Source organism: Aphelocoma coerulescens, unplaced genomic scaffold, assembly GCF_041296385.1.
Source record: "Aphelocoma coerulescens isolate FSJ_1873_10779 unplaced genomic scaffold, UR_Acoe_1.0 HiC_scaffold_529, whole genome shotgun sequence".
NCBI classification, from domain to species: Eukaryota; Metazoa; Chordata; class Aves; order Passeriformes; family Corvidae; genus Aphelocoma; species Aphelocoma coerulescens.
In genome coordinates, this window is record NW_027183873.1 from 16,309 (window position 1) to 44,106 (window position 27,798).

Genomic DNA, 27,798 nt, shown 5'->3' on the forward strand with positions numbered 1-27,798 from the left:
GGACACCCCAAGGACACCCCAAGGACACCCCAGGACATCTTGGGACCACCCCAAGGACACCCCAAAGTCCAAGGGACCCCCCAGGACACCCCAATGTCCAGGGGACACCTCAGGACACCCCCAGGGCACCCAACGGGACCCCAAGGTCCAGGGGACACCCAAGGACACCCCAGGACCACCCCAGGACATCTTGGGACCACCCCAAGGACACCTCAAAGTCCAGGGGACACCCAAGGACACCCCAAGGTCCAGGGGACACCTCGGGACCACCCCAAGGACACCCCAAAGTCCAGGGGACACCCAAGGACACCCCAAGGACACCCCAAGGACACCCCAAGGTCCAGGGGACACTTTGGGACACCCCAAGGACACCCCAAGGACACCCTGAGGACACCCAAGGACCCCCCAAGGTCCAGGGGACACCCCAGGACACCCCAAAGACACCCCAAGGACACCTCAAGGGACCTTCATGGGAACCTGATGGACCAAGGGATCCCCCAGGGACACCCCAAGGACACCCAACGGGACCCCAAAGTCCAAGGGACACCTCGGGACCACCCCAAGGCCACCCCAAAGTCCAGGGGACACCCAAGGACACCCCAAGGACACCCCAGGACACCCCAATGTCCAGGGGACACCTCGGGACCACCCCAAGGCCACCCCAAAGTCCAGGGGACACCCAAGGACACCCAACGGGACCCCAAAGTCCAGGGGACACCCAAGGACACCCCAAGGACACCCCAAGGTCCAGGGGACACTTTGGGACACCCCAAGGACACCCCAAGGACACCCTGAGGACACCCCAGGACACCCCAAAGTCCAGGGGACACCCCAGGACACCCCAAGGACACCCCAGGACATCTTGGGACCACCCCAAGGACACCTCAAAGACCAGGGGACACCCAAGGACACCCCAAGGTCCAGGGGACACCCAAGGACACCCCAAGGACACCCCAAGGTCCAGGGGACACTTTGGGACACCCCAAGGACACCCCAAGGACCCCCCAAGGTCCAAGGGACCCCTCAGGACACCCCAAGGACACCCCAAAGTCCAGGGGACACCCAAGGACACCCCAAGGACACCCCAGGACATCTTGGGACCACCCCAAGGACACCCCAAAGTCCAGGGGACACCTCAGGACACCCAATGGGACCCCAAAGTCCAAGGGTCCCCCCCAGGACACCCCAATGTCCAGGGGACACCTCAGGACACCCCCAGGGCACCCAACGGGACCCCAAGGTCCAGGGGACACCCAAGGACACCCCAGGACCACCCCAGGACATCTTGGGACCACCCCAAGGACACCTCAAAGACCAGGGGACACCCAAGGACACCCCAAGGACACCCCAAGGTCCAGGGGACACCTCGGGATCACCCCAAGGACACCCCAAAGTCCAGGGGACACCCCCAGGACACCCCAGGACACCCCAAGGACACCCCAAAGTCCAGGGGACACCTCAGGACCACCCCAAGGACACCCCAAGGTCCAGGGGACACCTCGAGGCCACCCCAGGACACCCCAGGACACCTCGGGACCACCTTGGGACACCCCAAAATCCAAGGGGACACCCAAGGACACCCCAAGGACCCCCCAAGGACACCCCAGGACACCTCGGGACCACCTCGGGACACCCCAAAATCCAAGGGGACACCCCAGGACACCCCAAGGACACCCCAGGACATCTTGGGACCACCCCAAGGACACCCCAAAGTCCAGGGGACACCTCGGGACCACCCCAAGGACACCCAATGGGACCCCTGGGGACACTGGGATGAACTGGGATTGACTGGGGGACACTGGGTGGACACGGGGTGGACACTGGGGGTTACTGGGATGAACTGGGATTGACTGGGGGACACGGGGTGGACACTGGGATGAACTGGGGGACACTGGGCGGACACTGGGTGGACACTGGGTGGACACTGGGATGAACTGGGGGACACTGGGTGGACACTGGGGGTTACTGGGATGAACTGGGGGACACTGGGTGGACACTGGAGGTTACTGGGATGAACTGGGATGAACTGGGGGACACTGGGTGGACACTGGGGGTTACTGGGATGAACTGGGATGAACTGGGGGACACTGGGTGGACACTGGGGGTTACTGGGATGAACTGGCAGACACTGGGTGGACACTGGGATGAACTGGGATGAACCAGGGGACACTGGGATTGACTGGGGGACACTGGGTGGACACTGGGCGGACACTGGGACAAACTGGGATGAACTGAGTGGACATTGGGAAGACACTGGACGGACACTGGGATGAACTGGGATTGACTGGGGGACACTGGGTGGACACTGGGTGGACACTGGGATGAACTGGGATTGACTGGGGGACACTGGGTGGACACTGGGACGAACTGGGGGACATGGGGTGGACACGGGGTGGACACTGGGATTGACTGGGATGAACTGGGGGACACAGGGTGGACACTGGGATGAACTGGGATTGAACTGGGGGACACTGGGTAGACACTGGATGGACACTGGGATGAACTGGGATTGACTGGGGGACACTGGGCGGACACTGGGATGAACTGGGGAACACTGGGATTGACTGGGATTGACTGGGGGACAGTGGGTGGACACTGGGTGGACACTGGGGGTTACTGGGATGAACTGGGATTGACTGGGGGACACTGGGTGGACACTGGGATGAACTGGGATTAACTGGGGGACACTGGGTGGACACTGGGGTGAACTGGAGGACACTGGGCGGACACTGGGATGAACTGGGATTGACTGGGGATAACTGGGATGAACTGGCAGACACGGGGTGGACACTGGGATGAACTGGGATGAACTGGGATGAACTGGTGGACACTGGGTGGACACTGGGATTGACTGGGGGACACTGGGTGGACACTGAGTGGACACTGGGATGAACTGGGATTGACTGGAGGACACTGGGCGGACACTGGGATGAACTGGGATTGACTGGGGATAACTGGGATGAACTGGGATTGACTGGTGGACACTGGGTGGACACTGGGTGGACACTGGGGGTTACTGGGATTGACTGGAGGACACTGGGCGGACACTGGGATGAACTGGGATTGACTGGGGATAACTGGGATGAACTGGGATTGACTGGAGGACACTGGGTGGACACCGGGTGGACACTGGGGGTTACTGGGATGAACTGGGATGAACTGGGGGACACTGGGTGGACACTGGGTGGACACTGGAGGTTACTGGGATGAACTGGGGGACACCGGGCGGACACTGGGATGAACTGGGATTGACTGGAGGACACTGGGTGGACACCGGGTGGACACTGGGGGTTACTGGGATGAACTGGGATGAACTGGGATGAACTGGGGGGGGGGGGGTTGGGGTCTCCTTCGCCCTTCGCTTGCACACGGGGAAAAATTTGGGGTTTTGGGGCAATTTCGGGGCTTTTTTGGGGGAGTTTTGGGGGGATTTGGGGCTTTTTTGGGGTCTCCGAGGGGATTTTGGGGTTTTTGGGGGGATTTGGGGTTTCTTTTTGGTTTTTTGGCGGTTTTCGAGGTGTTGGGGGGGATTTTTGGGGGTTCTTGAGGGGGATTTTGGGGTTTTTTGGGGTCTCCGAGGGGATTTTGGGTTTTTTGGGGGGGTTTTGAGGGGATTTTGGTTTTTTTTGGGGTCTCTGAGAGGGTTTTGGGGGGGATTTTTGAGGTTTTTGGGGGGTCTTGAGGGATCTTTTTGGGGTCTTTGGGGTTTTTTGGGGAGGCTCTTGAGGGGTTTTTTTGGGGGGGGTTTCAGGGCTTTTGTTTTGAGCGTTTTTGGGTTTTTTTGGGGTTTTTTTTGGGGCAGCACCGGCACACGCGGCTCAATAAAACACTCGCAGCACAACCGCTCGTTTTGGGTTCATTTCTGGGGTTTTTGGGGTCGTTTCTGGGAGTTTTGGGCTCATTTCTCTTCGTTTTGGGGCCATTTCGGGGCCATTTCGGGCCATTTCGGGACCAGTCCTCCCCGTTTTGTGCCCGTTCCGCACCAGTTTGCGGTCGCTCCGCGCCGTTTTGGGTGATTTTTACCCGATTTTGGAGCTTTTTTGCCCTCGATTTTGGGGCATTTTTAGGCCTTTTTGGGGGCCCCCGCCTTCCCCACAAGGCCACGCCCTCTTTGCCATATATGGGCACGGAGCGGCTCGTTGACCACGCCCACATCTCCTTATATAGCCACACCAGGGAAAGGGGGCGTGGCCGCCAGGGGGCGTGGTTCACCCCAAGCCGTTGCCGGAACAACCCGCGCGCCTCGTCCAATCAGAATCGTCGTCTCCGCCCCCCCCCTCAGCTCCCAGCCAATCAAACGCGAGGAGGTGGCGCCGCTCTGGGCTCGGAGGCCTCCGTCTCTATGGTGCCGTGTGGCAACAGCCCCTTACCGCCGCTCCACAGGCGCTGACGTCACGGGAGGAGGCTTTTGACGTCACTGTGTCCCCTCTACCCTTCCTTTATCGCTCGTCGCCCCCTCAGAACCCCCCCCCCGAGATCTCCCGGGACCACCCGGACCCACCGCCGCCATCTTGCCTCCCCCTCACTCCTTCCCGCCTTTTCCCCCCCTCAGCCTTCCCATCCAATCACAGCCCTCCCCTCCCGGCATCGCCCCGCCCACCCTCACGTCTCCACCAATAGCGCGCCTCCATCCTCGCCGCTTCGCTCGCTGATTGGCTGCTCTCCCCGCGCTAAGCCACGCCTCACTCCTGGCAAGCCCGCGCGCGCCGCGCGCCTTCGCTGACGTCACCGCGCACGCGCGGGACCCGCCCTTTCCGCTCCTCCCGCCGGCGCCATCTTGCCGGGGGCGCTGAGGCGGCACCGGGGGGGTTCCCCCCCCCCCCCGGCCGCGTTTTTGAGGTAAAACCCGGCGGTTTTGGGGCCTCTCGAGCCGCGTCCCCCGCCAGGAGGCGTCGGGGGGAGACCGGAGCCCCCCCCCGGAGCTGCAGCCGCCGGGGGGGGGCGGCCCGGGCTCCCCCAGCGCCCGCCGGGACCGGAGCTGGAGCCGCCGGTGAGGGGAGGGGGGGGGGGGCGGGCTGAGGGAAGGGCGGAATTTGGGGAGGGGTCCTGAGGGATTTGTGGGATCTTCGAGGCCCCTCATGGACTCGGGGGGGCAGAGCTGGGACTTGGGGGGTCGCTTGTGGGGCGGGGGTGGGGTCGCTTATGGGGCTGAGGGAAGTTTGGGGGGGTGAGGGAGGGGGGAAGTTCTGAGGGGGTTGTGGGGTCCTTCATGGATTTGGGGGGCAGCGATTGGTTTGGGGGGACGGAAGGGGAATTTTGGGGTTATTTATGGGGGTGTTTCCTTCAGTTTTCCTCTTGCCATGCCGGCTCCTCGCCCCCAACCTCGACCCGGGAGCCTCCGGGACCCCGAAGTGGCCGAATTGTTCCTCAAAGATGATCCCGAGAAGGTTTTTGGGGAGCTACGGGAGATCGGTCACGGCAGCTTCGGGGCCGTGTTCAGCGTGAGTGGGGAAAAAACGGCGGAATTCAGCCCAAATCTGTGGGAAAGAGCCCCAAAATCCGGTTAAAACAGCCCCGAATTCACGCGGAACACCCCGAAATATCTCAAAATCCAACCCAAACACCCCGAAATCCACCCAAAAGGCCAGGAAATTCACCCTAAATGCCCTAAAATTCGGCTAAAACAGCCCGAAATGTTCCCAAATCCATCCAAAACATCCTAAAAAACCCCCTCAAATGCGCCCAAAACGCTCGGAATGACCCCAAAATCCATCCAAAACACCCCAAAATCCACCCTTGGCAGCCCCAAAACCACCCCAAAGCTCCTCTGGGCCCCCCCAAATTTCCAAAACTCCTCCCAAACCTCCCCAAAAATCTCCTCCAATCCCCAAAATCCCCTCAAATCCCCCAAAAATCTCCTCCAATCCTCAAAACTCCCCCCAAAATCCCCCCAAGTTCTTCTTCCGGTCCCCAAAATTCTCTCAAATCCCCAAAATTCCTCCCCAAATCCCGAAAAATCTCCTCCAATCCCCAAAATCCCCCCCAAACCCCCTCAAAAATCCCCTCAAATCCCCAAAACTCGCCCCAAAATCTCCCGAACCTCCCCAAAAAAGTCTTCCAATCCCCAAAATCTCCTCAAACCCCCCCCAAATTCCCCCAAACTCCTCCCAAAATCCCCTCCAATCCCCAAAATCCCCCCTAAACCCCCTCAAATTCTCCCTAAATCCTCTCAAATCCCCCAAACTCCCCCCAAAATCCCCCAAACTGCCCCCAAACCTCCCCCAAAATCCCCCCAAAATCCCCTCCAATCCCCCCAAAATCCCCTCCAATCCCCAAATTCTCTCCCCAACCCCCTTCCAATCCCCCCAAATTCCCCCCAAAATCCCCTCAAATCCCCCAAAATCTCCTCCAATCCCCAAAACTCCCCCCAAAATCCTTTCCAATCCCCCAAATTCTCCCCCCAAACCCCCTTTAAATCTCCCAAATCCCCCCAAAATCCCCTCAAATCCCCCCCAAACCCCCTTAAATCCCCCCAAACTTCCCCCCAAACTTCCCCCCAAACCCCCTTAAATCCCCCCAAATCCCCCTTAAATCCCCCAAATCCCCCCAAATTCCCCCCAAAATCGCCAAAATTCCCCCCAAAATCCCCCAAATTCCCCCCAAACCCCCTTAAATCCTCAAAATCCCCCAAATCCCCCCAAAATCCCTCCTAATCCCCCCCAAACCCCCTTAAATCCCCCCAAACCCTGTCAAATCCCCCAAAATCCCCCCCAAAATCCCCCAAATCCCCCCAAAATCCCTCCTAATCCCCCCCAAACCCCATCAAATCCCCCCAAATTCCCCCCAAAATCCCCCCAAATTCCCCCCAAAATCCCCTCAAATCCTCAAATTCCCCCCTTAAATTCCCCCCTTAAATCCCCCCAAATCCCCCCAAAACCCCCTCCAATCCCCCAAAATCCCCTCCAATCCCCAAATTCTCCCCCAAAATCTCCCAAATCCCCCCAAAATCCCTCCTAATTCCCCCCATACCCCCTTAAATCCCCCCAAAATCCCCCAAATCCCCCCAAAATCCCTCCTAATCCCCCCAAACCCCGTCAAATCCCCCCAAATTCCCCCCAAATTCCCCCCAAAATTACCCGAAATCCCCCCAAATCCCCCCAAAACCCCCTCCAATCCTCCAAAATCCCTCCCAATCCCCAAATTCTCCCCCAAATTCTCCCCCAAATCCCCTCCAATCCCCCAAAATCCCCTCCAATCCCCAAATTCCCCCCAAATTCCCCCCAAAATCCCCCGAAATCCCCCCAAACCCCTTTAAATCCCCCCAAATCCCCCCCAAATCCCCCCAAAACCCCCTCCAATCCTCCAAAATCCCTTCCAATCCCCAAATCCCCCCCAAATCCCCCCCAAATCCCCCCCAAATCCCCCCAAATCCCCCCAAAACCTCCTCCAATCCTCCAAAATCCCTTCCAATCCCCAAATTCTCCCCCAAATCCCCCCCAAACCCCCCTAAATCCCCCCAAATCCCCCTCCAATCCCCCAAAATCCCCTCCAATCCCCAAATTCTCCCCCAAAATCCCCCCCAAATCCCCCCAAATCCCCCTCCAATCCCCCAAAATCCCCTCCAATCCCCAAATTCTCCCCCAAAACCCCCCAAAATCCCCCAAAATCCCCCCAAACCCCTTTAAATCCCCCAAAATCCCCCCCAAATCCCCCCAAAACCCCCTCCAATCCTCCAAAATCCCTTCCAATCCCCAAATTCTCCCCCAAAATCCCCCCCAAATCCCCCCAAATCCCCCTCCAATCCCCCAAAATCCCCTCCAATCCCCAAATTCTCCCCCAAAACCCCCCAAAATCCCCCGAAATCCCCCCAAACCTCTTTAAATCCCCCAAAATCCCCCCCAAATCCCCCCAAAACCCCCTCCAATCCTCCAAAATCCCTTCCAATCCCCAAATTCTCCCCCAAATCCCCCCCAAATCCCCCCCAAATCCCCCCCAAATCCCCCTCCAATCCCCCAAAATCCCCTCCAATCCCCAAATTCTCCCCCAAAACCCCCCAAAATCCCCCGAAATCCCCCCAAACCCCTTTAAATCCCCCCAAAATCCCCCCCAAATCCCCCCAAAACCCCCTCCAATCCTCCAAAATCCCTTCCAATCCCCAAATTCTCCCCCAAATCCCCCCCAAATCCCCCCCAAATCCCCCCCAAATCCCCCCAAATCCCCCCAAAACCCCCTCCAATCCTCCAAAATCCCTTCCAATCCCCAAATTCTCCCCCAAATCCCCCCCAAATCCCCCCCAAATCCCCCCCAAATCCCCCAAAATCCCCTCCAATCCCCAAATTCTCCCCCAAAATCCCCCCCAAATCCCCCCAAATCCCCCTCCAATCCCCCTCCAATCCCCCAAAATCCCCTCCAATCCCCAAATTCTCCCCCAAAACCCCCCAAAATCCCCCGAAATCCCCCCAAACCCCTTTAAATCCCCCCAAATCCCCCAAAACCCCCTCCAATTCTCCAAAATCCCTTCCAATCCCCAAATTCTCCCCCAAATCCCCCCCAAATCCCCCTCCAATCCCCCAAAATCCCCTCCAATCCCCAAATTCTCCCCCAAATCCCCCCCAAACCCCCCCAAATCCCCCCAAATCCCCCTCCAATCCCCCAAAATCCCCTCCAATCCCCAAATTCTCCCCCAAATCCCCCCCAAATCCCCCTCCAATCCCCCAAAATCCCCTCCAATCCCCAAATTCTCCCCCAAAATCCCCCAAATCCCCCCAAACCCCCTTAAATCCTCCAAATCCCCCCCAAAATCCCCCAAATCCCCCCAAAATCCCTCCTAATCCCCCCAAACCCCCTTAAATCCCCCCAAATTCCCCCCAAAATCCCCCAAATTCCCCCCAAAATCCCCCAAATCCCCCCCAAAATCCCCCAAATCCCCCCAAAATCCCTCCTAATCCCCCCAAACCCCGTCAAATCCCCCCAAATTCCCCCCAAAATCCCCCAAATACCCCTCAAATCCCCCAAATTCCCCCCCAAAACCCCTTCCAATCCCCTCAAATTCCCCCCAAATTCCCCCCAAAATCCCCCGAAATCCCCCCAAACCCCTTTAAATCCCCCAAAATCCCCCCCAAACCCCCCCAAAACCTCCTCCAATCCTCCAAAATCCCTTCCAATCCCCAAATTCTCCCCCCAAATCCCCTCCAAATCCCCCCAAACCCCTTTAAATCCCCCCAAATCCCCCCCAAATCCCCCCAAAACCCCCTCCAATCCTCCAAAACCCCCTCCAATCCCCCAAAATCCCCTCCAATCCCCAAATTCTCCCCCAAATCCCCCCCAAAACCCCCCAAATCCCCCCAAATCCCCCCAAATCCCCCTCCAATCCCCCAAAATCCCCTCCAATCCCCAAATTCTCCCCCAAATCCCCCCCAAATCCCCCCCAAATCTGCCCCCCAGGCCCGGGACCTGCGCTCCCAGGAGCTGGTGGCCATCAAGAAGATGTCCTACCGTGGCCGAGCCTCCAGCGAGGTGAGACCCCCACCCTTAGAGGGGGGGAGGGTCCCCAAAATAATCCCCCAGGGGTCGTCCTGACCCCCCAAAACGCCCCGGTTTTGCCCCAAAAAGAAGTGGCAGGACATCGTGAGGGAGGTGAAGGTGCTGCAGAGGCTCCGGCACCCCAACACCGTGGGGTTCAGGGGGTGCTACCTGCGGGAGAACACGGCCTGGGTGAGACCCCAAAAGCTGGGGAGGGGTCCTGGGGGGGTCTGGGGTCTTCAGAGGGGGATTTGGGGGAAATTTGGGGGGATTTGGGGTGGGTTTGGGGGGATTTGGGGGGATTTGGGGTCAGTTTGGGGGAATTTGGGGTCGGTTTGGGGGGATTTGGGGTCGGTTTGGGGGGATTTGGGGGGGATTTTGGGGGTTCAGGGGGTGCTACCTGCGGGAGAACACGGCCTGGGTGAGACCCCAAAAGCTGGGGAGGGGTCCTGGGGGGGTCTGGGGTCTTCAGAGGGGGGTTTGGGGTTGATTTGGGGTGGGTTTGGGGGGATTTGGGGTGGGTTTGGGGGGATTTGGGGGGGATTTTGGGGGTTCAGGGGGTGCTACCTGCGGGAGAACATGGCCTGGGTGAGACCCCAAAAGCTGGGGAGGGGTCCTGGGGGGGTCTGGGGTCTTCAGAGGGGGATTTGGGGTAAATTTGGGGGGATTTGGGGTCGGTTTGGGGGAATTTGGGGTCGGTTTGGGGAGATTTGGGGTGGGTTTGGGGAGATTTGGGGGGGATTTTGGGGGTTCAGGGGGTGCTACCTGCAGGAGAACACGGCCTGGGTGAGACCCCAAAAGCTGGGGAGGGGTCCTGGGGGGGTCTGGGGTCTTCAGAGGGGGATTTGGGGTTGATTTGGGGTAAATTTGGGGGAATTTGGGGTTGGTTTGGGGGGATTTGGGGTTGGTTTGGGGTAAATTTGGGGGGATTTGGGGTGGGTTTGGGGGGATTTGGGGTCGGTTTGGGGGGATTTGGGGGGGATTTTGGGGGTTCAGGGGGTGCTACCTGCGGGAGAACACGGCCTGGGTGAGACCCCAAAAGCTGGGGAGGGGTCCTGGGGGGGATTTGGGGGGCTCTGGGGTCTTCAGATGGGGATTTGGGGGAAATTTGGGGGGATTTGGGGTGGGTTTGGGGGAATTTGGGGTCGGTTTGGGGAGATTTGGGGGGGATTTTGGGGGTTCAGGGGGTGCTACCTGCGGGAGAACACGGCCTGGGTGAGACCCTAAAAGCTGGGGAGGGGTCCTGGGGGGGTTTGGGGTCTTCAGATGGGGGTTTGGGGTTGATTTGGGGTAAATTTGGGGGGATTTGGGGTCGGTTTGGGGTTGATTTGGGGTAAATTTGGGGGGATTTGGGGTCGGTTTGGGGGGATTTGGGGTTGGTTTGGGGTAAATTTGGGGGGATTTGGGGTGGGTTTGGGGGGATTTGGGGTCGGTTTGGGGGGATTTGGGGGGGATTTTGGGGGCTCAGGGGGTGCTACCTGCGGGAGAACACGGCCTGGGTGAGACCCCAAAAGCTGGGGAGGGGTCCTGGGGGGGATTTGGGGGGGTCTGGGGTCTTCAGATGGGGATTTGGGGGAAATTTGGGGGGATTTGGGGTCGGTTTGGGGAGATTTTTGGGAATTTGGAGTCAATTTGGGGTCAATTTGGGAGGATTTGGGGTCGGTTTGGGGGGATTTGGGGTCGATTTGGGGTCGGTTTGGGGGGATTTGGGGTCGGCTTGGAGGGATTTGGGGTCGGTCTGGAGTCAATTTGGGGTCGTTTTGGGGTCAATTTAGGGGATTTGGGGTCAATTTCGGGGGGTTTGGGGTCGATTTGGGGCCGATTTGGGGTCCCTAAAGTGTCCCCTCCCCCCAGCTGGCCATGGAATTCTGTGTGGGATCAGCCCTGGACCTGCTGGAAGGTGGGAATTGGGGCATTTTGGGGCATTTTGGGGGATTTGGGGCATTTTGGGATCCAAAAAGGGATTTTGGGATTTTTTGGGGGAATTTTTGGGAATTTACGGGGGAATTTTGGGGGGGGATTTTTGGCTTTTTGGGGGGGTTTTTGGGGGATTTTTTTGGGGAGCTTATGGGGGGGATTTGGGGGATTTTTGGCATCTCAAGAGGGATTTTGGGGGAGGTTTTGGGGGATTTTGGGGGGAGTTTTTTGGGGAGATTTTGGGGGATTTTAGGAGATTTTTTGGGGTTTCTGGCAGGATTTTGGGGGATTCTGGTGGGATTTTGGAGAGGGGTTTTGGGGGCATTTGGGGGATTTTTGGGGGGATTTTGGGGGGAGGTTTTTGGGGGATTTTGGGGGGAGTTTGGGGGGGTTTCTGGCAGGATTTTTGGGGGTTTCTGGCAGGATTTTTGGGGAGTTTTTGGGGAATTTTGGGTGGAGTTTTCGGGGGTTTCTGGCAGGATTTTTGGGAGAGATTTTGGGGAATTTTGAGGGAGTTTTTGGGGCTTTTCCGGCAGAATTTAGGCTGATTTTTTGGGGCGTTTCTGGCAGGATTTTGGGTGAATTTTTGGGAGGTCTCTGGGGGCGGATCTATGGGGCAGATCTATGGGGCGGATCTATGGGTTTGGGGGGACGTGTGGGTCACTCCCCCCACCCCGGCTGCCCCCCAAGTGCTCCAGGAGCCGCTGCGGGAGGAGGAGATCGGGGCCGTGACCGAGGGGGCCCTGCAGGGCCTGGGCTACCTGCACAGCCAGGGCGTCATCCACAGGTGGGGCTGCCCCATAGATCCTGCCCCATAGATCCTCTCTGCCCCATAGACCCACCCCATAGATCCTGTCTGCCCCATAGATCCAGCCCTTAGAGCTGCCCTGCCCCATAGATCCCACCCCATAGCAGGGCCTGGGCTACCTGCACAGCCAGGGCGTCATCCACAGGTGGGGCTGCCCCATAGATCCTGCCCCATAGATCCTCTCTGCCCCACAGATCCAGCCCTTAGAGCTGCCCTGCCCCACAGATCCAGCCCTTAGAGCTGCCCTGCCCCATAGATCCCACCCCATAGCAGGGCCTGGGCTACCTGCACAGCCAGGGCGTCATCCACAGGTGGGGCTGCCCCATAGATCCTGCCCCATAGATCCTCTCTGCCCCACAGATCCAGCCCTTAGAGCTGCCCTGCCCCACAGATCCAGCCCTTAGAGCTGCCCTGCCCCATAGATCCACCCCATAGCAGGGCCTGGGCTACCTGCACAGCCAGGGCGTCATCCACAGGTGGGGCTGCCCCATAGATCCTGCCTGCCCCATAGATCCTGCCCCATAGATCCTCTCTGCCCCATAGATCCAGCCCTTAGAGCTGCCTTGCCCCATAGATCCCACCCCATAGCAGGGCCTGGGCTACCTGCACAGCCAGGGCGTCATCCACAGGTGGGGCTGCCCCATAGATCCTGCCTGCCCCATAGATCCTGCCCCATAGATCCTCTCTGCCCCATAGATCCAGCCCTTAGAGCTGCCTTGCCCCATAGATCCCACCCCATAGCAGGGCCTGGGCTACCTGCACAGCCAGGGCGTCATCCACAGGTGGGGCTGCCCCATAGATCCTGCCTGCCCCATAGATCCTGCCTGCCCCATAGATCCTGTCTGCCCCATAGATCCAGCTCTTAGAGCTGCCCTGCCCCATAGATCCCACCCCATAGCAGGGCCTGGGCTACCTGCACAGCCAGGGCGTCATCCACAGGTGGGGCTGCCCCATAGATCCTGCCCCATAGATCCTCTCTGCCCCATAGATTCAGCCCATAGATCCTGCCTGCCCCATAGATCCCACCCCATAGCAGGGCCTGGGCTACCTGCACAGCTAGGGCGTCATCCACAGGTGGGGCTGCCCCATAGATCCTGCCCCATAGATCCTGCCTGCCCCATAGATCCTCTGTCCCCCATAGATCCGTCCTGCCCCACAGATGGTGTTCTGTAGTTCCAGCCCCATGGAGTCATCCTGCCCCATAGATCCTGACCTGCAGTTCTCCCCTGACCCATAGATTTATTCCATAGCTCCTGCCCCATAGATCTGTCTGCAGTGACCCTGTTTGACCCACTGCCCCCTCCTGCCCCACTGCCCCCTCCCCAGCCCCACTGCCCCCTCCCCAGCCCCACTGACCCCTCCCCAGCCCCACTGCCCCTCCCCAGCCCCACTGCCCCCTTGTGCCCCACTGCCCCCTTGTGCCCCACTGCCCCCTTGTGCCCCACTGCCCCCTTGTGCCCCACTGACCCCTCCCCAGCCCCACTGACCCCTCCCCACTGCCCCCTCCCCAGCCCCACTGACCCCTCCTGCCCCACTGCCCCTCCCCAGCCCCACTGACCCCTCCTGCCCCACTGCCCCTCCCCAGCCCCACTGCCCCCTTGTGCCCCACTGACCCCTCCCCAGCCCCACTGACCCTCCCCAGCCCCACTGCCCCCACTGCCCCCTCCCCAGCCCCACTGACCCCTCCCCAGCCCCACTGACCCCTCCCCACTGCCCCCTCCCCAGCCCCACTGCCCCCTCCCAGCCCCACTGACCCCACTGATCCCTCCCCAGCCCCACTGCCCCCTCCCCAGCCCCACTGACCCCCACTGCCCCTCCCCAGCCCCACTGCCCCCTCCCCAGCCCCACTGACCCCACTGCCCCCTTGTGCCCCACTGCCCCCTTGTGCCCCACTGCCCCCTCCCCAGCCCCACTGCCCCCACTGCCCCTCCCCAGCCCCACTGCCCCCACTGCCCCCTCCCCAGCCCCACTGCCCCCTCCTGCCCCACTGCCCCCTCCTTTGCCCCACTGCCCCCTCCCCAGCCCCACTGCCCCCTCCAGCCCCACTGCCCCCTCCCCAGCCCCACTGCCCCCTCCCCAGCCCCACTGACCCTCCCCAGCCCCACTGCCCCCTCCCCAGCCCCACTGACCCCTCCTTTCCCCCCTCCCTCCCCCCCAGGGACATCAAAGCCGGCAACATCCTCCTGCGAGCCCCCGGCCACGTCAAACTGGGCGACTTCGGCTCGGCCGCCGTGGCCACCCCGGCCAATTCCTTGGTGGGGACCCCGTACTGGTGAGGGGGGTGGGGAGGGGGCTTTTGGGGTGGGGGTTCCTTAGGGTGGGTGGGGGGGGTGTCGGGGTGTCGGGGAAGGGTCCCCAGGCTGACCCCCGGCCCCCCAGGATGGCCCCCGAGGTGATTCTGGCCATGGGCGAGGGGCTCTACGACGGCCGGGCGGACGTGTGGTCACTGGGCATCACCTGCATCGAGCTGGGTGAGCAAGGGGTTAAACGGGCACCGGGGCTTGGGGGGGCAGTTTGGGGGGGATTTTGGGGGGTTTGGGGGGAGATTTGGGGGATTTTGGGGGGGATTGGGGGAGATTTAAGGGGGTTTTGGGGGGTTTGGGGGAGATTTGGGAGGGATTTAAGGGGGTTTTGGGGGGTTTGGGGGAGATTTGGGAGGGATTTAAGGGGGTTTTGGGGGGGTTTGGGGGGAGATTTGGGGGATTTTGGGGGGGATTGGGGGAGATTTAAGGGGGTTTTGGGGGGTTTGGGGGAGATTTGGGGGGGATTTAAGGGGGTTTTGGGGGGGTTTGGGGGGATTTTGGGGAGTTTGGAGAGGATTTGGGGGGGATTTGGGGGAGATTTGGGGGATTTTGGGGGGATTGGGGGAGGTTTGGGGGAGATTTGGGGGGGATTTTGGGGGGTTTGGGGGAGTTTTGGGGGGGGTTTGGGGGAGTTTTGGGGGAATTTGGGGCAGGTTTGGGGGATTTTGGGGGTTTTGGGCGGGTTTGGAGGGGGTTTGGGGGGATTGGGGGAGATTTGGGGGGGATTTGGGGGGGATTTAAGGGGGTTTTGGGGGGGTTTGGGGGATTTTGGGGAGTTTGGAGAGGGTTTGGGGGGAGATTTGGGGGATTCTGGGGGGATTTAAGGGGGTTTTGGGGGGGTTTGGAGGAATTTGGGGAGGGGTCTTGGATTTGGAGGGGATTTGGGGGATTTTTGGGGGGATTTGGGGCAGGTTTGGGGGAGATTTGGGGGGATTTGGGGGGGATTTAAGGGGGTTTTGGGGGGATTTTGGGGAGTTTGGAGAGGGTTTGGGGGGAGATTTGGGGGGGTTTTGGGGGGATTTGGGGGAGATTTGGGGGATTTTGGGGGGATTTTGGGGGTTTTGGGGGGATTTGGGGAGGGTTTGGGTGGTTTGGGGGGATTTTGGGGGGATTTAAGGGGGTTTTGGGGGGCTTTGGGGGGAGGTTTTGGGTGGTTTGGGGGGATTTTTGGGAGTTTGGAGAGGGTTTGGGGGGAGATTTGGGGGGATTTAAGGGGGGGATTTTGGGGGGATTTGGGGGGGTGTTTGGGGGAGTTTGGGGGGTTTGGGGAGATTTAAGGGCGTTTTGGGGGGGTTTGGGGGGATTTTGGGGAGGGGTCTTGGATTTGGGGGGGATTTGGGGGATTTTTGGGGGGGATTTGGGGGAGTTTTGGGGGGATTTGAGGGGATTTTGGGGAGGAGTCTCGGAATTTGGGGGGGTTTTGGGGGGATTTGGGGAGGGTTTGGGGGGATTTTGGGGGAGATTTGGGGATTTTGGGGGGATTTGGGGGAGATTTTGGGAGGTTTTGGGGGATTTTGGGGGTTTCGGGGGGGATTTGGGGGGATTTTTGGGGGATTTCGGGGAGTTTGGGGGGGTGTTGGGGGGGTTTGGGGGGATTTGGAGGGGATTTTGGGGAGGGGTCTCAGATTTGGAGGGATTTTGGGGGGGTTTGAGGGGATTTGGGAGGGATTTGGGGATTTGGAGGGGATTTTGGGGGGGTTTGGGGGGATTTGGGGGGGAATTTGGGGGGGATTTGGGGGAGTTTGGAGGGGATTTTGGGGGAGTTTGGGAAAATTTGGGGGGGTGTTGGGGGGATTTGGGGGGGTTTTGGGGGGGTTTGGGAAAATTTTGGGGGGGTTTTGGGGGGATTTGGGGAGGGTTTGGGGGAGATTTTGGGGGATTTGGGGAGGGGTCTCAGATTTGGAGGGATTTTGGGGGGAATTTGGGGTGATTCTGGGGGAGTTTTGGGGTTTTTAGGGGGACGATTTTGGGGTGAATTTGGGGTTTTTAGGGTGAAGATTTTGGGGTGAATTTGGGGTTTTTAGAGGGAAGATTTTGGGGTGAATTTGGGGTTTTTCGGGTGAAGATTTTGGAGTGATTTTGGGAGTCTTGGGGGGTGAATTTTGGGGTGAATTTGGGGTTTTTAGGGTGAAGATTTTGGGGTGAATTTGGGGTTTTTTAAGGGGAAGATTTTGGGGTTTTTCGGGTGAAGAATTTAGGGTGAATTTGGGCTTTTTCGGGTGAAGATTTTGGGGTGAATTTGGGTTTTTTAGGGGGACGATTTTGGGGTGAATTTGGGGTTTTTAGAGGGAAGATTTTGGGGCGGATTTGGGGATTTTCGGGTGAAGATTTTGGGGTGAATTTGGGTTTTTTAGGGGGACGATTTTGGGGTGAATTTGGGGTCTTTAAGGGGAAGATTTGAGTTTTTTAAGGGGAAGATTTTGGGGTGAATTTGGGGTTTTTTGGGGTTTCTTTGCCCCCTTTCCCAGCCGAGCGGAGGCCGCCCCTGTTCCAGCTGAACGCGATGAGCGCCCTGTACCACATCGCCCAGAGAGACCCCCCGGGCCTCAGACAGCCCCACAGCTGGTCAGTGCCCCATAGATCCGCCCCATAGATCCGCTCTGCCCCATAGATCCACCCTAGAGATCAGTACTGCCCCATAGATCCATCCTGCCCCACACGTGCCCTGTACCACATCGCCCAGAGAGACCCCCCGGGCCTCAGACAGCCCCACGGCTGGTCAGTGCCCCATAGATCCGCCCCATAGATCCGCTCTGCCCCATAGATCCGCCCTAGAGATCAGTACTGCCCCATAGATCCATCCTGCCCCACACGTGCCCTGTACCACATCGCCCAGAGAGACCCCCCGGGCCTCAGACAGCCCCACGGCTGGTCAGTGCCCCATAGATCCGCCCCATAGATCCATCCTGCCCCATAGATCCACCCCATAGATCCATCCTGCCCCACACGTGCCCTGTACCACATCGCCCAGAGAGACCCCCCGGGCCTCAGACAGCCCCACGGCTGGTCAGTGCCCCATAGATCCGCCCCATAGATCCATCCTGCCCCATAGATCCGCCCCATAGATCCATCCTGCCCCATAGATCCACCCTAGAGATCCGTCCTGCCCCATAGATCCATCCTGCCCCATAGATCCACCCTGGAGATCAGTACTGCCCCATAGATCCATCCTGCCCCACACATGCCCTGTACCACATCGCCCAGAGAGACCCCCCAGGCCTCAGACAGCCCCACGGCTGGTCAGTGCCCCATAGATCCGCCCCATAGATCCATCCTGCCCCATAGATCCACCCCATAGATCCATCCTGCCCCACACGTGCCCTGTACCACATCGCCTAGAGAGACCCCCCGGGCCTCAAACAGCCCCACGGCTGGTCAGTGCCCCATAGATCCGCCCCATAGATCCATCCTGCCCCATAGATCCACCCTAGAGATCCATCCTGCCCCATAGATCCATCCTACCCCATAGATCCACCCTAGAGATCAGTACTGCCCCATAGATCTGCCCCATAGATCCATCCTGCCCCATAGATCCATCCTGCCCCATAGATCCACCCCATAGATCCATCCTGCCCCATAGATCCATCCTGCCCCACACGTGCCCTGTACCACATCGCCCAGAGAGACCCCCCGGGCCTCAGACAGCCCCACGGCTGGTCAGTGCCCCATAGATCCGCCCCATAGATCCATCCTGCCCCATAGATCCACCCTAGAGATCCATCCTGCCCCATAGATCCATCCTGCCCCATAGATCCACCCTAGAGATCAGTACTGCCCCATAGATCTGCCCCATAGATCCATCCTGCCCCATAGATCCATCCTGCCCCATAGATCCGCCCTAGAGATCCGCTCTGCCCCATAGATCCATCCTGCCCCACACGTGCCCTGTACCACATCGCCCAGAGAGACCCCCCGGGCCTCAGACAGCCCCACGGCTGGTCAGTGCCCCATAGATCCGCCCCATAGATCTGCTCTGCCCCATAGATCCATCCTGCCCCATAGATCTGCCTCATAGATCCCTCGTGCCCCATAGATCCACCCTAGAGATCCGTCCTGCCCCATAGATCCATCCTGCCCCATAGATCCATCCTGCCCCATAGATCCGCCCTAGAGATCCGTCCTGCCCCATAGATCCAGCCTGCCCCACACGTGCCCTGTACCACATCGCCCAGAGAGACCCCCGGGCCTCAAACAGCCCCACGGCTGGTCAGTGCCCCATAGATCCGCCCCATAGATCCATCCTGCCCCATAGATCCGCCCCATAGATCCATCCTGCCCCATAGATCCATCCTGCCCCATAGATCTGCCTCATAGATCCCTCGTGCCCCATAGATCCACCCTAGAGATCCGTCCTGCCCCATAGATCCATCCTGCCCCATAGATCCACCCTAGAGATCCGTCCTGCCCCATAGATCCATCCTGCCCCACACGTGCCCTGTACCACATCGCCCAGAGAGACCCCCCGGGCCTCAGACAGCCCCACAGCTGGTCAGTGCCCCATAGATCCGCCCCATAGATCCGCTCTGCCCCATAGATCCGCCCCATAGATCCATCCTGCCCCATAGATCCACCCTAGAGATCAGTACTGCCCCATAGATCCATCCTGCCCCATAGATCCACCCTAGAGATCCATCCTGCCCCATAGATCTGCCCCATAGATCCGCTCTGCCCCATAGATCTGCCCCATACAAATCCGTCCTGCCCCATAGATCTGCCCCATAGATCTACTCTGCCCCATAGATCTGCCCCATAGATCCGTCCTGCCCCATAGAACCACGCCACAGTGAGACCCACATGTGCCCCATAAGAGAGGTCCAGCCCCACATTTCGGGGTTTCTGCCCCACATTTGGGCTCCCAGCCCCACACTTGGTGTCTCAGCCCCACATTTGGGGGTCTCAGCCCCACATTTGGGGGTTTCTGCCCCACATTTGGGCTCCCAGCCCCACATTTGGGGGTCTCAGCCTCACATTTGAGGTCCCAGCCCCACACTTGGTGTCTCAGCCCCACATTTGGGGGTCTCAGCCCCACATTTGAGGTCCCAGCCCCACACTTGGGGGTCTCAGCCCCACACTTGGTGTCTCAGCCCCACATTTGGGGGTCTCAGCCCCACATTTGGGGGTCTCAGCCCCACATTTGAGGTCCCAGCCCCACACTTGGGGGTCTCAGCCCCACACTTGGTGTCTCAGCCCCACATTTGGGGGTCTCAGCCCCACATTTGGGGGTCTCAGCCCCACATTTGGGCTCCCAGCCCCACATTTGGGGGTCCCAGCCCCACATTTGGGGGTCCCAGCCCCACATTTGAGGTCCCAGCCCCACATTTGAGGTCCCAGCCCCACACTTGGGGGTCTCTGCCCCACACTTGGGGGTCTCTGCCCCACACATTTTCCCTCCCCCTCCCCCCAGGTCGGAGCAGTTCCGGGATTTCGTCTCCCTCTGTCTCCGGAAGCTTCCGCAGGAACGGCCCCGAGCCCGGGAGCTGCTGCAGGTGGGACCCCAAAAAACCCCCAAAAGACCCCAAAAAAACCCCCAGAACACCCCCAAAAACACCCCAAAACCCCTCAAAAAACCCGCCCAAAAAAAAACCCCCAAAAACCCAAAAAACCCCAAAAAAACTCCCGAAAAAAACCAAAAAAAAACCCAAAAAACTCCAAAAATCCCCAAAAACACCCCCAAAAAAACCCCAAAAAAGCCCCAAAACATCCCCCAAAAAAGCCCCAAAACATCCCCCAAAAAAACCCCAAAACATCCCCCAAAAAAACCCCCAAAACCCTCAAAACACCCCCCAAAAAAACCCCAAATAAAACCCCAAAAAACCCCCCAAACCCTCAAAACACCCCCCAAAAAAACCCCAAATAAAACCCCAAAAAAAACCCCCAAACTCTCAAAAAAACCACCCTGCAAACCCCCAAAACATCTCCCAAAAAACCCCCAAAACCCCCCAAAAAACACCCTGAAAACCCCGAAAACACCCCCCAAAAAAACCCCAAAACACCCCCCAAAAAAACCCCCAAAACCCCCAAAAAAGCCCCACAAAAATCCCCCCAAAAAGCCCCCAAAAACCCCTAAAAAAGCCTCCAAAACATCCCCCAAAAAAACCCCAAAACGTCCCCCAAAAAAACCCCAAAACACCCCCAAAAAAACCTTCAAAACACCCCCCCAAAAAAACCAATAAAACCCAAAAAAAACCCCCCAAAAATCCCCCAAAAAACCCCCCAAAAAACCCAAAAATCCCCAAAAACACCCCCGAACCCCCCCCAAAAAAAAACCCAAAAACCCAAAAAACCCCAAGAAAACCCCCCCAAAAAAACCCAAAATCCCCAAAAACACCCCCAAAAACCCCCCAAAAAACCCCAAGAAAACCCCAAAAAAACCCAAAAAAAACCCCTCAAAACTTCCCTGGGAACCCCAAATCCCACCCTGGGATGTTTTGGGGAGATTTTGGGGTGATTTGGGGGTGTTTTGGGGTGATTTTGGGGTGATTTTGGGGTGATTTGGGGCGATTTTGGGGCGATTTTGGGGCGATTTTGGGGTGATTTGGGGCGATTTTGGGGTGATTTTGGGGTGATTTCGGGTGATTTGGGGGTGATTTGGGGGTGATTTGGGGGTGATTTGGGGTGATTTGGGGTGATTTGGGGTGATTTGGGGCTGATTCGGGGTGTTTTGGGGTATTTTGGGGTGATTTTGGGGTATTTTGGGGTGATTTCGGGTGATTTGGGGGGATTTGGGGTGATTTTGGGTGATTTGGGGTGATTTGGGGTATTTTGGGGTGATTTTGGGGTGATTTGGGGTGATTTCAGGTGATTTTGAGGCGGTTTTGGGGTGATTTGGGGTGATTTTGGGGTATATTGGGGTGATTTTGGGGTGATTTGGGGGTGATTTGGGGGGATTTGGGGTGATTTGGGGCTGATTCGGGGTATTTTGGGGTGATTTTGGGGTGATTTTGGGGTATTTTGGGGTGATTTGGGGGATTTGGGGTGATTTCGGGTGATTTAGGGGTGATTTGGGGGGATTTGGGGTGATTTCAGGTTATTTGGGGTGATTTTGGGGTATTTTGGGGCGATTTTGGGGCGATTTTGGGGTGATTTCGGGTGATTTTGGGGTATTTTGGGTGATTTTGGGGTGATTTGGGGTGATTTTGGGGTATTTTGGGGTGATTTGGGGTGATTTGGAGTGATTTGGGGTGATTTGGGGTGATTTTGGGGGATTTGGGGTGATTTGGGGTGATTTTGGGGTGATTTTGGGGGGATTTGGGGGGATTTGGGGGGATTTGGGGGTGATTTGGGGTGATTTTGGGGGATTTGGGGTGATTTCGGGTGATTTGGGGGTGATTCGGGGTGTTTTGGGGTGATTTTGGGGTGATTTTGGGGTATTTTGGGGTGATTTGGGGGTGATTTGGGGGGATTTGGGGTGATTTAGGGGTGATTTGGGGGTATTTTTGGGTGATTTTGGGGTGATTTTGGGGGATTTTGGGGTGATTTTGGGGTATTTTGGGGCGATTTTGGGGTGATTTCGGGTGATTTAGGGGTGATTTGGGGGGATTTGGGGTGATTTTGGGGTGATTTGGGGGGATTTGGGGTGATTTGGGGCTGATTCGGGGTGTTTTGGGGTATTTTGGGGTGATTTTGGGGGATTTTGGGGTGATTTTGGGGTGATTTGGGGGTGATTTTGGGGCGATTTTGGGGTGATTTGGGGGTATTTGGGGTGATTTTGGGGTGATTTGGGGGTATTTGGGGTGATTTCGGGTGATTTAGGGGGGATTTGGGGGGATTTGGGGTGATTTGGGGGTGATTTGGGGTATTTTAGGATATTTTGGGGTGTTTTGGTGTGATTTTAGGGTATTTTGGGGTGATTTGGGGGTATTTTGGGGTGATTTGGGGCGATTTTGGGGGGATTTTGGGGTGATTTGGGGCGATTTGGGGGGATTTCGGGTGATTTCAGGTGATTTTGGGGTGATTTTGGGGTGATTTTGGGGCGATTTTGGGGTGATTTGGGGTTATTTCGGGTGATTTCGGGTGATTTTGGGGTGATTTGGGGTGATTTGGGGTGATTTGGGGGTGATTTGGGGTGTTTTGGGTTATTTTTGGGTGATTTTGGGGTGATTTGGGGTGATTTCGGGTGATTTCGGGTGATTTAGGGGTGATTTGGGGGTATTTTGGGGTGATTTGGGGTGATTTGGGGGTGATTTGGGGGGATTTGGGGGGATTTGGGGTGATTTCGGGTGATTTGGGGGTGATTCGGGGTGTTTTGGGGTGATTTAGGGGTGATTTGGGGGGATTTGGGTGATTTTGGGGTGATTTGGGGCGATTTTGGGTGATTTGGGGGTGATTTGGGGTGATTTTGGGGTGATTTGGGGGTGATTTGGGGTATTTTTGGGTGATTTTGGGGTGATTTGGGGGTATTTTGGGGTGATTTCGGGTGATTTCGGGTGATTTGGGGTGATTTTGGGGTGATTTTGGGGTATTTTGGGGTGATTTCGGGTGATTTGGGGGGATTTGGGGTGATTTCGGGTGATTTGGGGTGATTTGGGGTATTTTGGGGTGATTTTGGGGTGATTTGGGGTGATTTGGGGCTGATTCGGGGTATTTTGGGGTGATTTGGGGTGATTTGGGGTGATTTGGGGTGATTTGGGGGTGATTTGGGGGATTTGGGGTGATTGGGGCTGATTCGGGGTATTTTGGGGTGATTTTGGGGTGATTTTGGGGCTGATTGGGTATTTGGGTGATTTTGGGTGATTTTGGGGTGATTTTGGGGTATTTTGGGGTGATTTGGGTGATTTGGTTGATTCGGATTGGGGGATTTGGGGTGATTTCGGGTGATTTGGGGTGATTTGGGGTATTTTGGGGTGATTTTGGGGTGATTTGGGGTGATTTGGGGCTGATTCGGGGTATTTTGGGGTGATTTGGGGTGATTTGGGGTGATTTGGGGTGATTTGGGGGATTTGGGGTGATTTGGGGCTGATTCGGGGTATTTTGGGGTGATTTTGGGGTGATTTTGGGGTTTTTTGGGGTGATTTGGGGGGATTTGGGGTGATTTCAGGTTATTTTGGGGTGATTTTGGGGTATTTTGGGGCGATTTTGGGGCGATTTTGGGGTGATTTTGGGTGATTTTGGGGTATTTTGGGTGATTTTGGGGTGATTTGGGGTGATTTGGGCTGATTTGGGCTGATTTGGGCTGATTTGGGGTGATTTGGGGTGATTGGGGTCTCTCTCTGACCTGGGCTCCCAGCACGCCTTCGTGGCCCGTGAGCGCCCCCCGGGGGTGGTCCCGGAGCTGCTGCGCAGAACCAAAATGGCCGCCAGGGACCCCTCCCCCGGCGCGGGGGACGACGAGGTGAGCACGGACCAGTACGGACCAGTACGGACCAGTCGGGTTCCAGTCCATCCCAGTTGGGTTTTAATCCAGCCCAGTTGTGTTCCAGTCCATCCCAGTTGGGTTCCAGTCCATCCCAGTCCACCCCAGTTGGGTTCCAGTCCACCCCAGTTGGCTTCCAGTCCATCCCAGTTGGGTTCCAGTCCATCCCAGTCCACCCAGTTGGCTTCCAGTCCACCCCAGTTGGGTTCCAGTCCACCCCAGTTGGGTTCCAGTCCATCCCAGTCCATCCCAGTTGGGTTCCAGTCTATCCTAGTCCACCCAGTTGGGTTCCAGTCCACCCCAGTTGGCTTCCAGTTAACCCCAGTCTATCCCAGTTGGGTTCCAGTTGGGTTCCAGTCCACCCAGTTGGGTTCCAGTCCACCCCAGTTGGCTTCCAATCCATCCAGTCCATCCCAGTTGGGTTCCAGTCCACCCCAGTTGGGTTCCAGTCCACCCCAGTTGGGTTCCAGTCCATCCCAGTCCATCCCAGTTGGGTTCCAGTCCATTCTTACCCATCCCAGTCTCTTCCGGTCCCCCCCAGTTGGGTTCCAGTCCATCCCAGTTGGGTTCCAGTCCATCCCAGTCCATCCCAGTTGGGTTCCAGTCCATTCTTACCCATCCAGTCTCTTCCCGGTCCCCCCCAGTTGGGTTCCAGTCCATCCCAGTCCATCCTTGTTAGGCCCCAGTTGGGTTCCAGTCCATCCCAGTCCATCCCAGCTGGGTTCCAGTCCATCCCAGTCCATCCCAGTTGGGTTCCAGTCACATCCTAGTCCATCCCAGCTGGGTTCCAGTCCATCCCAGTCCATCCCAGTAGGGTTCCAGTCCATCCCAGTCCATCCCAGTTGGGTTCCAGTCCATCCCAGTCCATCCCAGTTGGGTTCCAGTCCATCCCAGTCCACCCCAGTTGGGTTCCAGTCCATCCTAGTTCATCCCAGTTGGGTTCCCGTCCATCCCAGTCCACCCCAGTTGGGTTCCAGTCCATCCCAGTCCACCCCAGTTGGGTTCCAGTCCATCCCAGTCCACCCCAGTTGGGTTCCAGTCCATCCTAGTTCATCCCAGTTGGGTTCCCATCCATCCCAGTCCATCCCTGTTAGGCCCCAGTTGGGTTCCAGTCCATCCCAGTCCATCCCAGTTGGGTTCCAGTCCATCCCAGTCAAATCCCAGTCCATCCCAGTTGGGTTCCAGTCCATCCCAGTCAATCCAGTCCATCCCAGTTGGGTTCCAGTCCATCCCAGTCAATCCCAGTCCACCCCAGTTGGGTTCCAGTCCATTCTTACCCATCCCAGTCTCTTCCCAGTGCCCCCCAGTTGGGTTTCAGTCCCCCCCCAGTCCCCCCCCAGTCCATCCCAGTCCACCCCAGTCCCCCCCAGTTGGCTTCCAGTCCATCCCAGTTGCCTTCCAATTTACCTCCGGTGCCTCCCAGTCCATACCAACTAATTCCCACTCCATCCCAGTCCATCCCAGTTCACTCCCAGTCCCTCCCAGTCTGACCCCTTGCCCCCCTTGTCCCCCCCAGGAGCCCGTGGGCAGCCCCTCCCCCAGCATTCCCAGTTCCCCCAGCAGCACCAGTGACCCCCCCAGTCTGGGGGACCCCGAGGACGACGCCGAGGGAGGGGGGGAGGGGCCCCCGAGGCCCCCCCGCAGGTGAGGCCGAAATTTGGGGACGATTTGGGCCATTTTGGGGCTCCTCTGTTTTGGGATCACCCCCAAAACCGCCCCTCCCCCACCGCACCCCCTTTCCCCTTCCCCTCCCCCCTCCCCAAAATCCACCTGGGGACCCCCAAACCCCCCCCCCCCCAAAAATTTTATATCTTATTTTATCCCATTTTCCCCTCAAAAATTGCCCCAAACTCCATTTTATCCCCCCAAAACGAGGCCACTTTGTGGCCCCACACCCCCTTTTTTATCCCAATTTCCTTCCCAAACCCCATTTTATCCCATTTTTGACCAAAAATGGCACTTTTTTAATTCCCCCAAACACCATTTTTGGCACTTTTCCCTCAAAAACGTCCAATTTTGTCCCCATTTCCCTCCCGGATCCCGTTTTATTCCCCTTTTCCCTCACGAGCGGCGCCATTTTGGATCCCTGGCGCCATTTTATCCCTCGTTCCTTTTTTTCCCTGTTTTTCCTCCTTTTTCCCCCATTTTTCCCCACTTTTCCCCATTTCCCCCCTTTCTCCATTTCCCCCCATAATTCCCATTCCCGTTTCTCCACTTTTTGGGTCATTTTGGGTCATTTCGGGATCATTTTGGGCCATTTTGGGTCATTTTGGGTCACTTTGGGTGGATTTTGGGTTATTTTGGATCATTTTTGGGTCATTTGGGGTGGATTTTGGGTTATTTTTGGTTCATTTTTGGTCACTTTGGGTGGATTTGGAGCCATTTTGGTCATTTTGGGTGGATTTTGGGTCTTTTTGGGTCATTTTTGGTCCTTTTTTTGTGTCCCCAAAATTTTTCCCCAAATCCCCAAATTTCTCCCCCAAAATGCCCATTTTTCCCCCAAAATCCCCAATTTCCCCCCAAAATCCCCCAAATTTTTCCCCAAAATCCCCATTTTTTCCCCCCAAAATTCCCATTCTTTTCTCCCCAAAATTCCCTTTTTTAAATTTTGCCCAAATTCCCAGATTTTTTGCCCCAAAATCCCCATTTTGGATCCCTGGCGCCATTTTATCCCTCGTTCCCTTTTTTCCCTGTTTTTCCTCCTTTTTCCCCCATTTTTCCCCACTTTTCCCCATTTTCCCCCTTTCTCCATTTCCCCCCATAATTCCCATTCCCATTTCTCCACTTTTTTTCCTATTTTCCCCCTCACATTCCCCGTTTTTTCTCAGAATTCCCATTCCCACCATTTTCCCCCCTTTTTTCCCCCTTTTTTCCCCCTTTTTTCCCCCTTTTTTCCCCCGTTTTTCCCCCGTTTTTCCCCCGTTTTTTTCCCCTTTTTTCCCTGTTTTTTCCCCCGTTTTTTTCCTCTTTTTTCCCCTTTTCCCCCTTTCTCCCCCTTTTTTCCCCTTTTTTCCCCTTTTCCCCCCTTCTTTCCCTTTCTTTCCCCTTCTTCCCCTTTTTCCCCCTTTTTCCCCTTTTTTTCCCCTTTTTTTCCCCTTTTTTTCCCCTTTTTTTCCCCTTTTTTTCCCCTTTTTTTCCCCTTTTTTTCCCCTTTTTTCCCCCTTTTTTCCCCCTTTTTTTCCCCCTTTTTCCCCTTTTTTTCCCCTTTTTTTCCCCTTTTTTCCCCCTTTTTTTTCCCCTTTTTTCCCCCCTTTTCCCCCCTTTTCCCCCCTTTTTCCCCCTTTTTCCCCCTTTTTTTCCCTTTTTTCCCTTTTTTCTCCTTTTTCCCCTTTTTCCCCTTTTTTCCCATTTTCCCCATTTTCCCCTTTTTCCCCCCATTTTTCCCCTTTTTCCCCCTTTTCCCCCACTTTTTCCCCATTTTCCCCCATTTTCCTCATTTCCCCCCATAATTCCCATTCCCATTTCTCCACTTTTTTTCCTATTTTCCCCCTCACATTCCCCGTTTTTTCTCAGAATTCCCATTCCCACCATTTTCCCTCCATTCCCCCTTTTTTCCCCCTTTTTCCCCCCTTTTTCCCCCGTTTTTCCCGTTTTTTTCCCCTTTTTTCCCCCTTTTTTCCCCCGTTTTTCCCCCGTTTTTTTCCTCTTTTTTCCCCTTTTCCCCCTTTTCTCCCCCCTTTTTTCCCCTTTTCCCCCCTTCTTTCCTTTTCTTTCCTCTTCTTCCCCTTTTTCCCCTTTTTTTCCCCTTTTTTTCCCCTTTTTTTCCCCCCTTTTCCCCCCTTTTCCCCCCTTTCCCCCCTTTTTCCCCCTTTTTCCCCCTTTTTCCCCCTTTTTCCCCCTTTTTCCCCCTTTTCCCCTTTTTTCCCCTTTTTTCCCCCTTTTTTCCCTTTTTTCCCTTTTTTCCCCTTTTTTCCCCTTTTTTCCCTTTTTCCCCCTTTTTCCCATTTTCCCCTTTT

General features: G+C 57.0%; 2 protein-coding genes across 2 annotated transcripts; both read left to right on the plus strand.

Moving 5' to 3' along the window:
- The first annotated feature begins 4,762 nt into the window (after positions 1 to 4,762).
- LOC138101826 (serine/threonine-protein kinase TAO1-like) lies at positions 4,763 to 17,083 on the plus strand. Its single transcript, XM_068999596.1, has 9 exons — positions 4,763 to 4,990; positions 5,288 to 5,441; positions 9,385 to 9,456; positions 9,553 to 9,654; positions 11,317 to 11,362; positions 12,070 to 12,166; positions 14,346 to 14,459; positions 14,567 to 14,658; positions 16,959 to 17,083. Exons 2-9 carry the CDS (start codon positions 5,301 to 5,303, stop codon positions 17,081 to 17,083), a joined length of 789 nt encoding a protein of 262 aa, XP_068855697.1. The 5' UTR covers positions 4,763 to 4,990; positions 5,288 to 5,300.
- A 588-nt stretch (positions 17,084 to 17,671) lies between these two features.
- LOC138101827 (serine/threonine-protein kinase 4-like) lies at positions 17,672 to 25,486 on the plus strand (the record flags this gene model as incomplete). Its single annotated transcript, XM_068999597.1, has 5 exons — positions 17,672 to 17,729; positions 18,903 to 18,978; positions 19,895 to 19,976; positions 23,717 to 23,821; positions 25,359 to 25,486. Coding segments are annotated over exons 1-5 (449 nt in total), but the record flags the coding sequence as incomplete, so codon positions are not given.
- Between the last annotated feature and the right edge of the window lie 2,312 nt (positions 25,487 to 27,798).

Excerpts from the sequence above, each read along its gene's own strand:
- LOC138101826 (XM_068999596.1), top strand. The coding sequence starts at position 5,301 with ATGCCGGCTCCTCGCCCCCAACCTCGACCCGGGAGCCTCCGGGACCCC. Across the intron at positions 11,363-12,069 it reads AGCCCTGGACCTGCTGGAAG|TGCTCCAGGAGCCGCTGCGG; the intron begins GTGGGAATTGGG and ends CTGCCCCCCAAG. Across the intron at positions 14,460-14,566 it reads TTGGTGGGGACCCCGTACTG|GATGGCCCCCGAGGTGATTC; the intron begins GTGAGGGGGGTG and ends CCGGCCCCCCAG.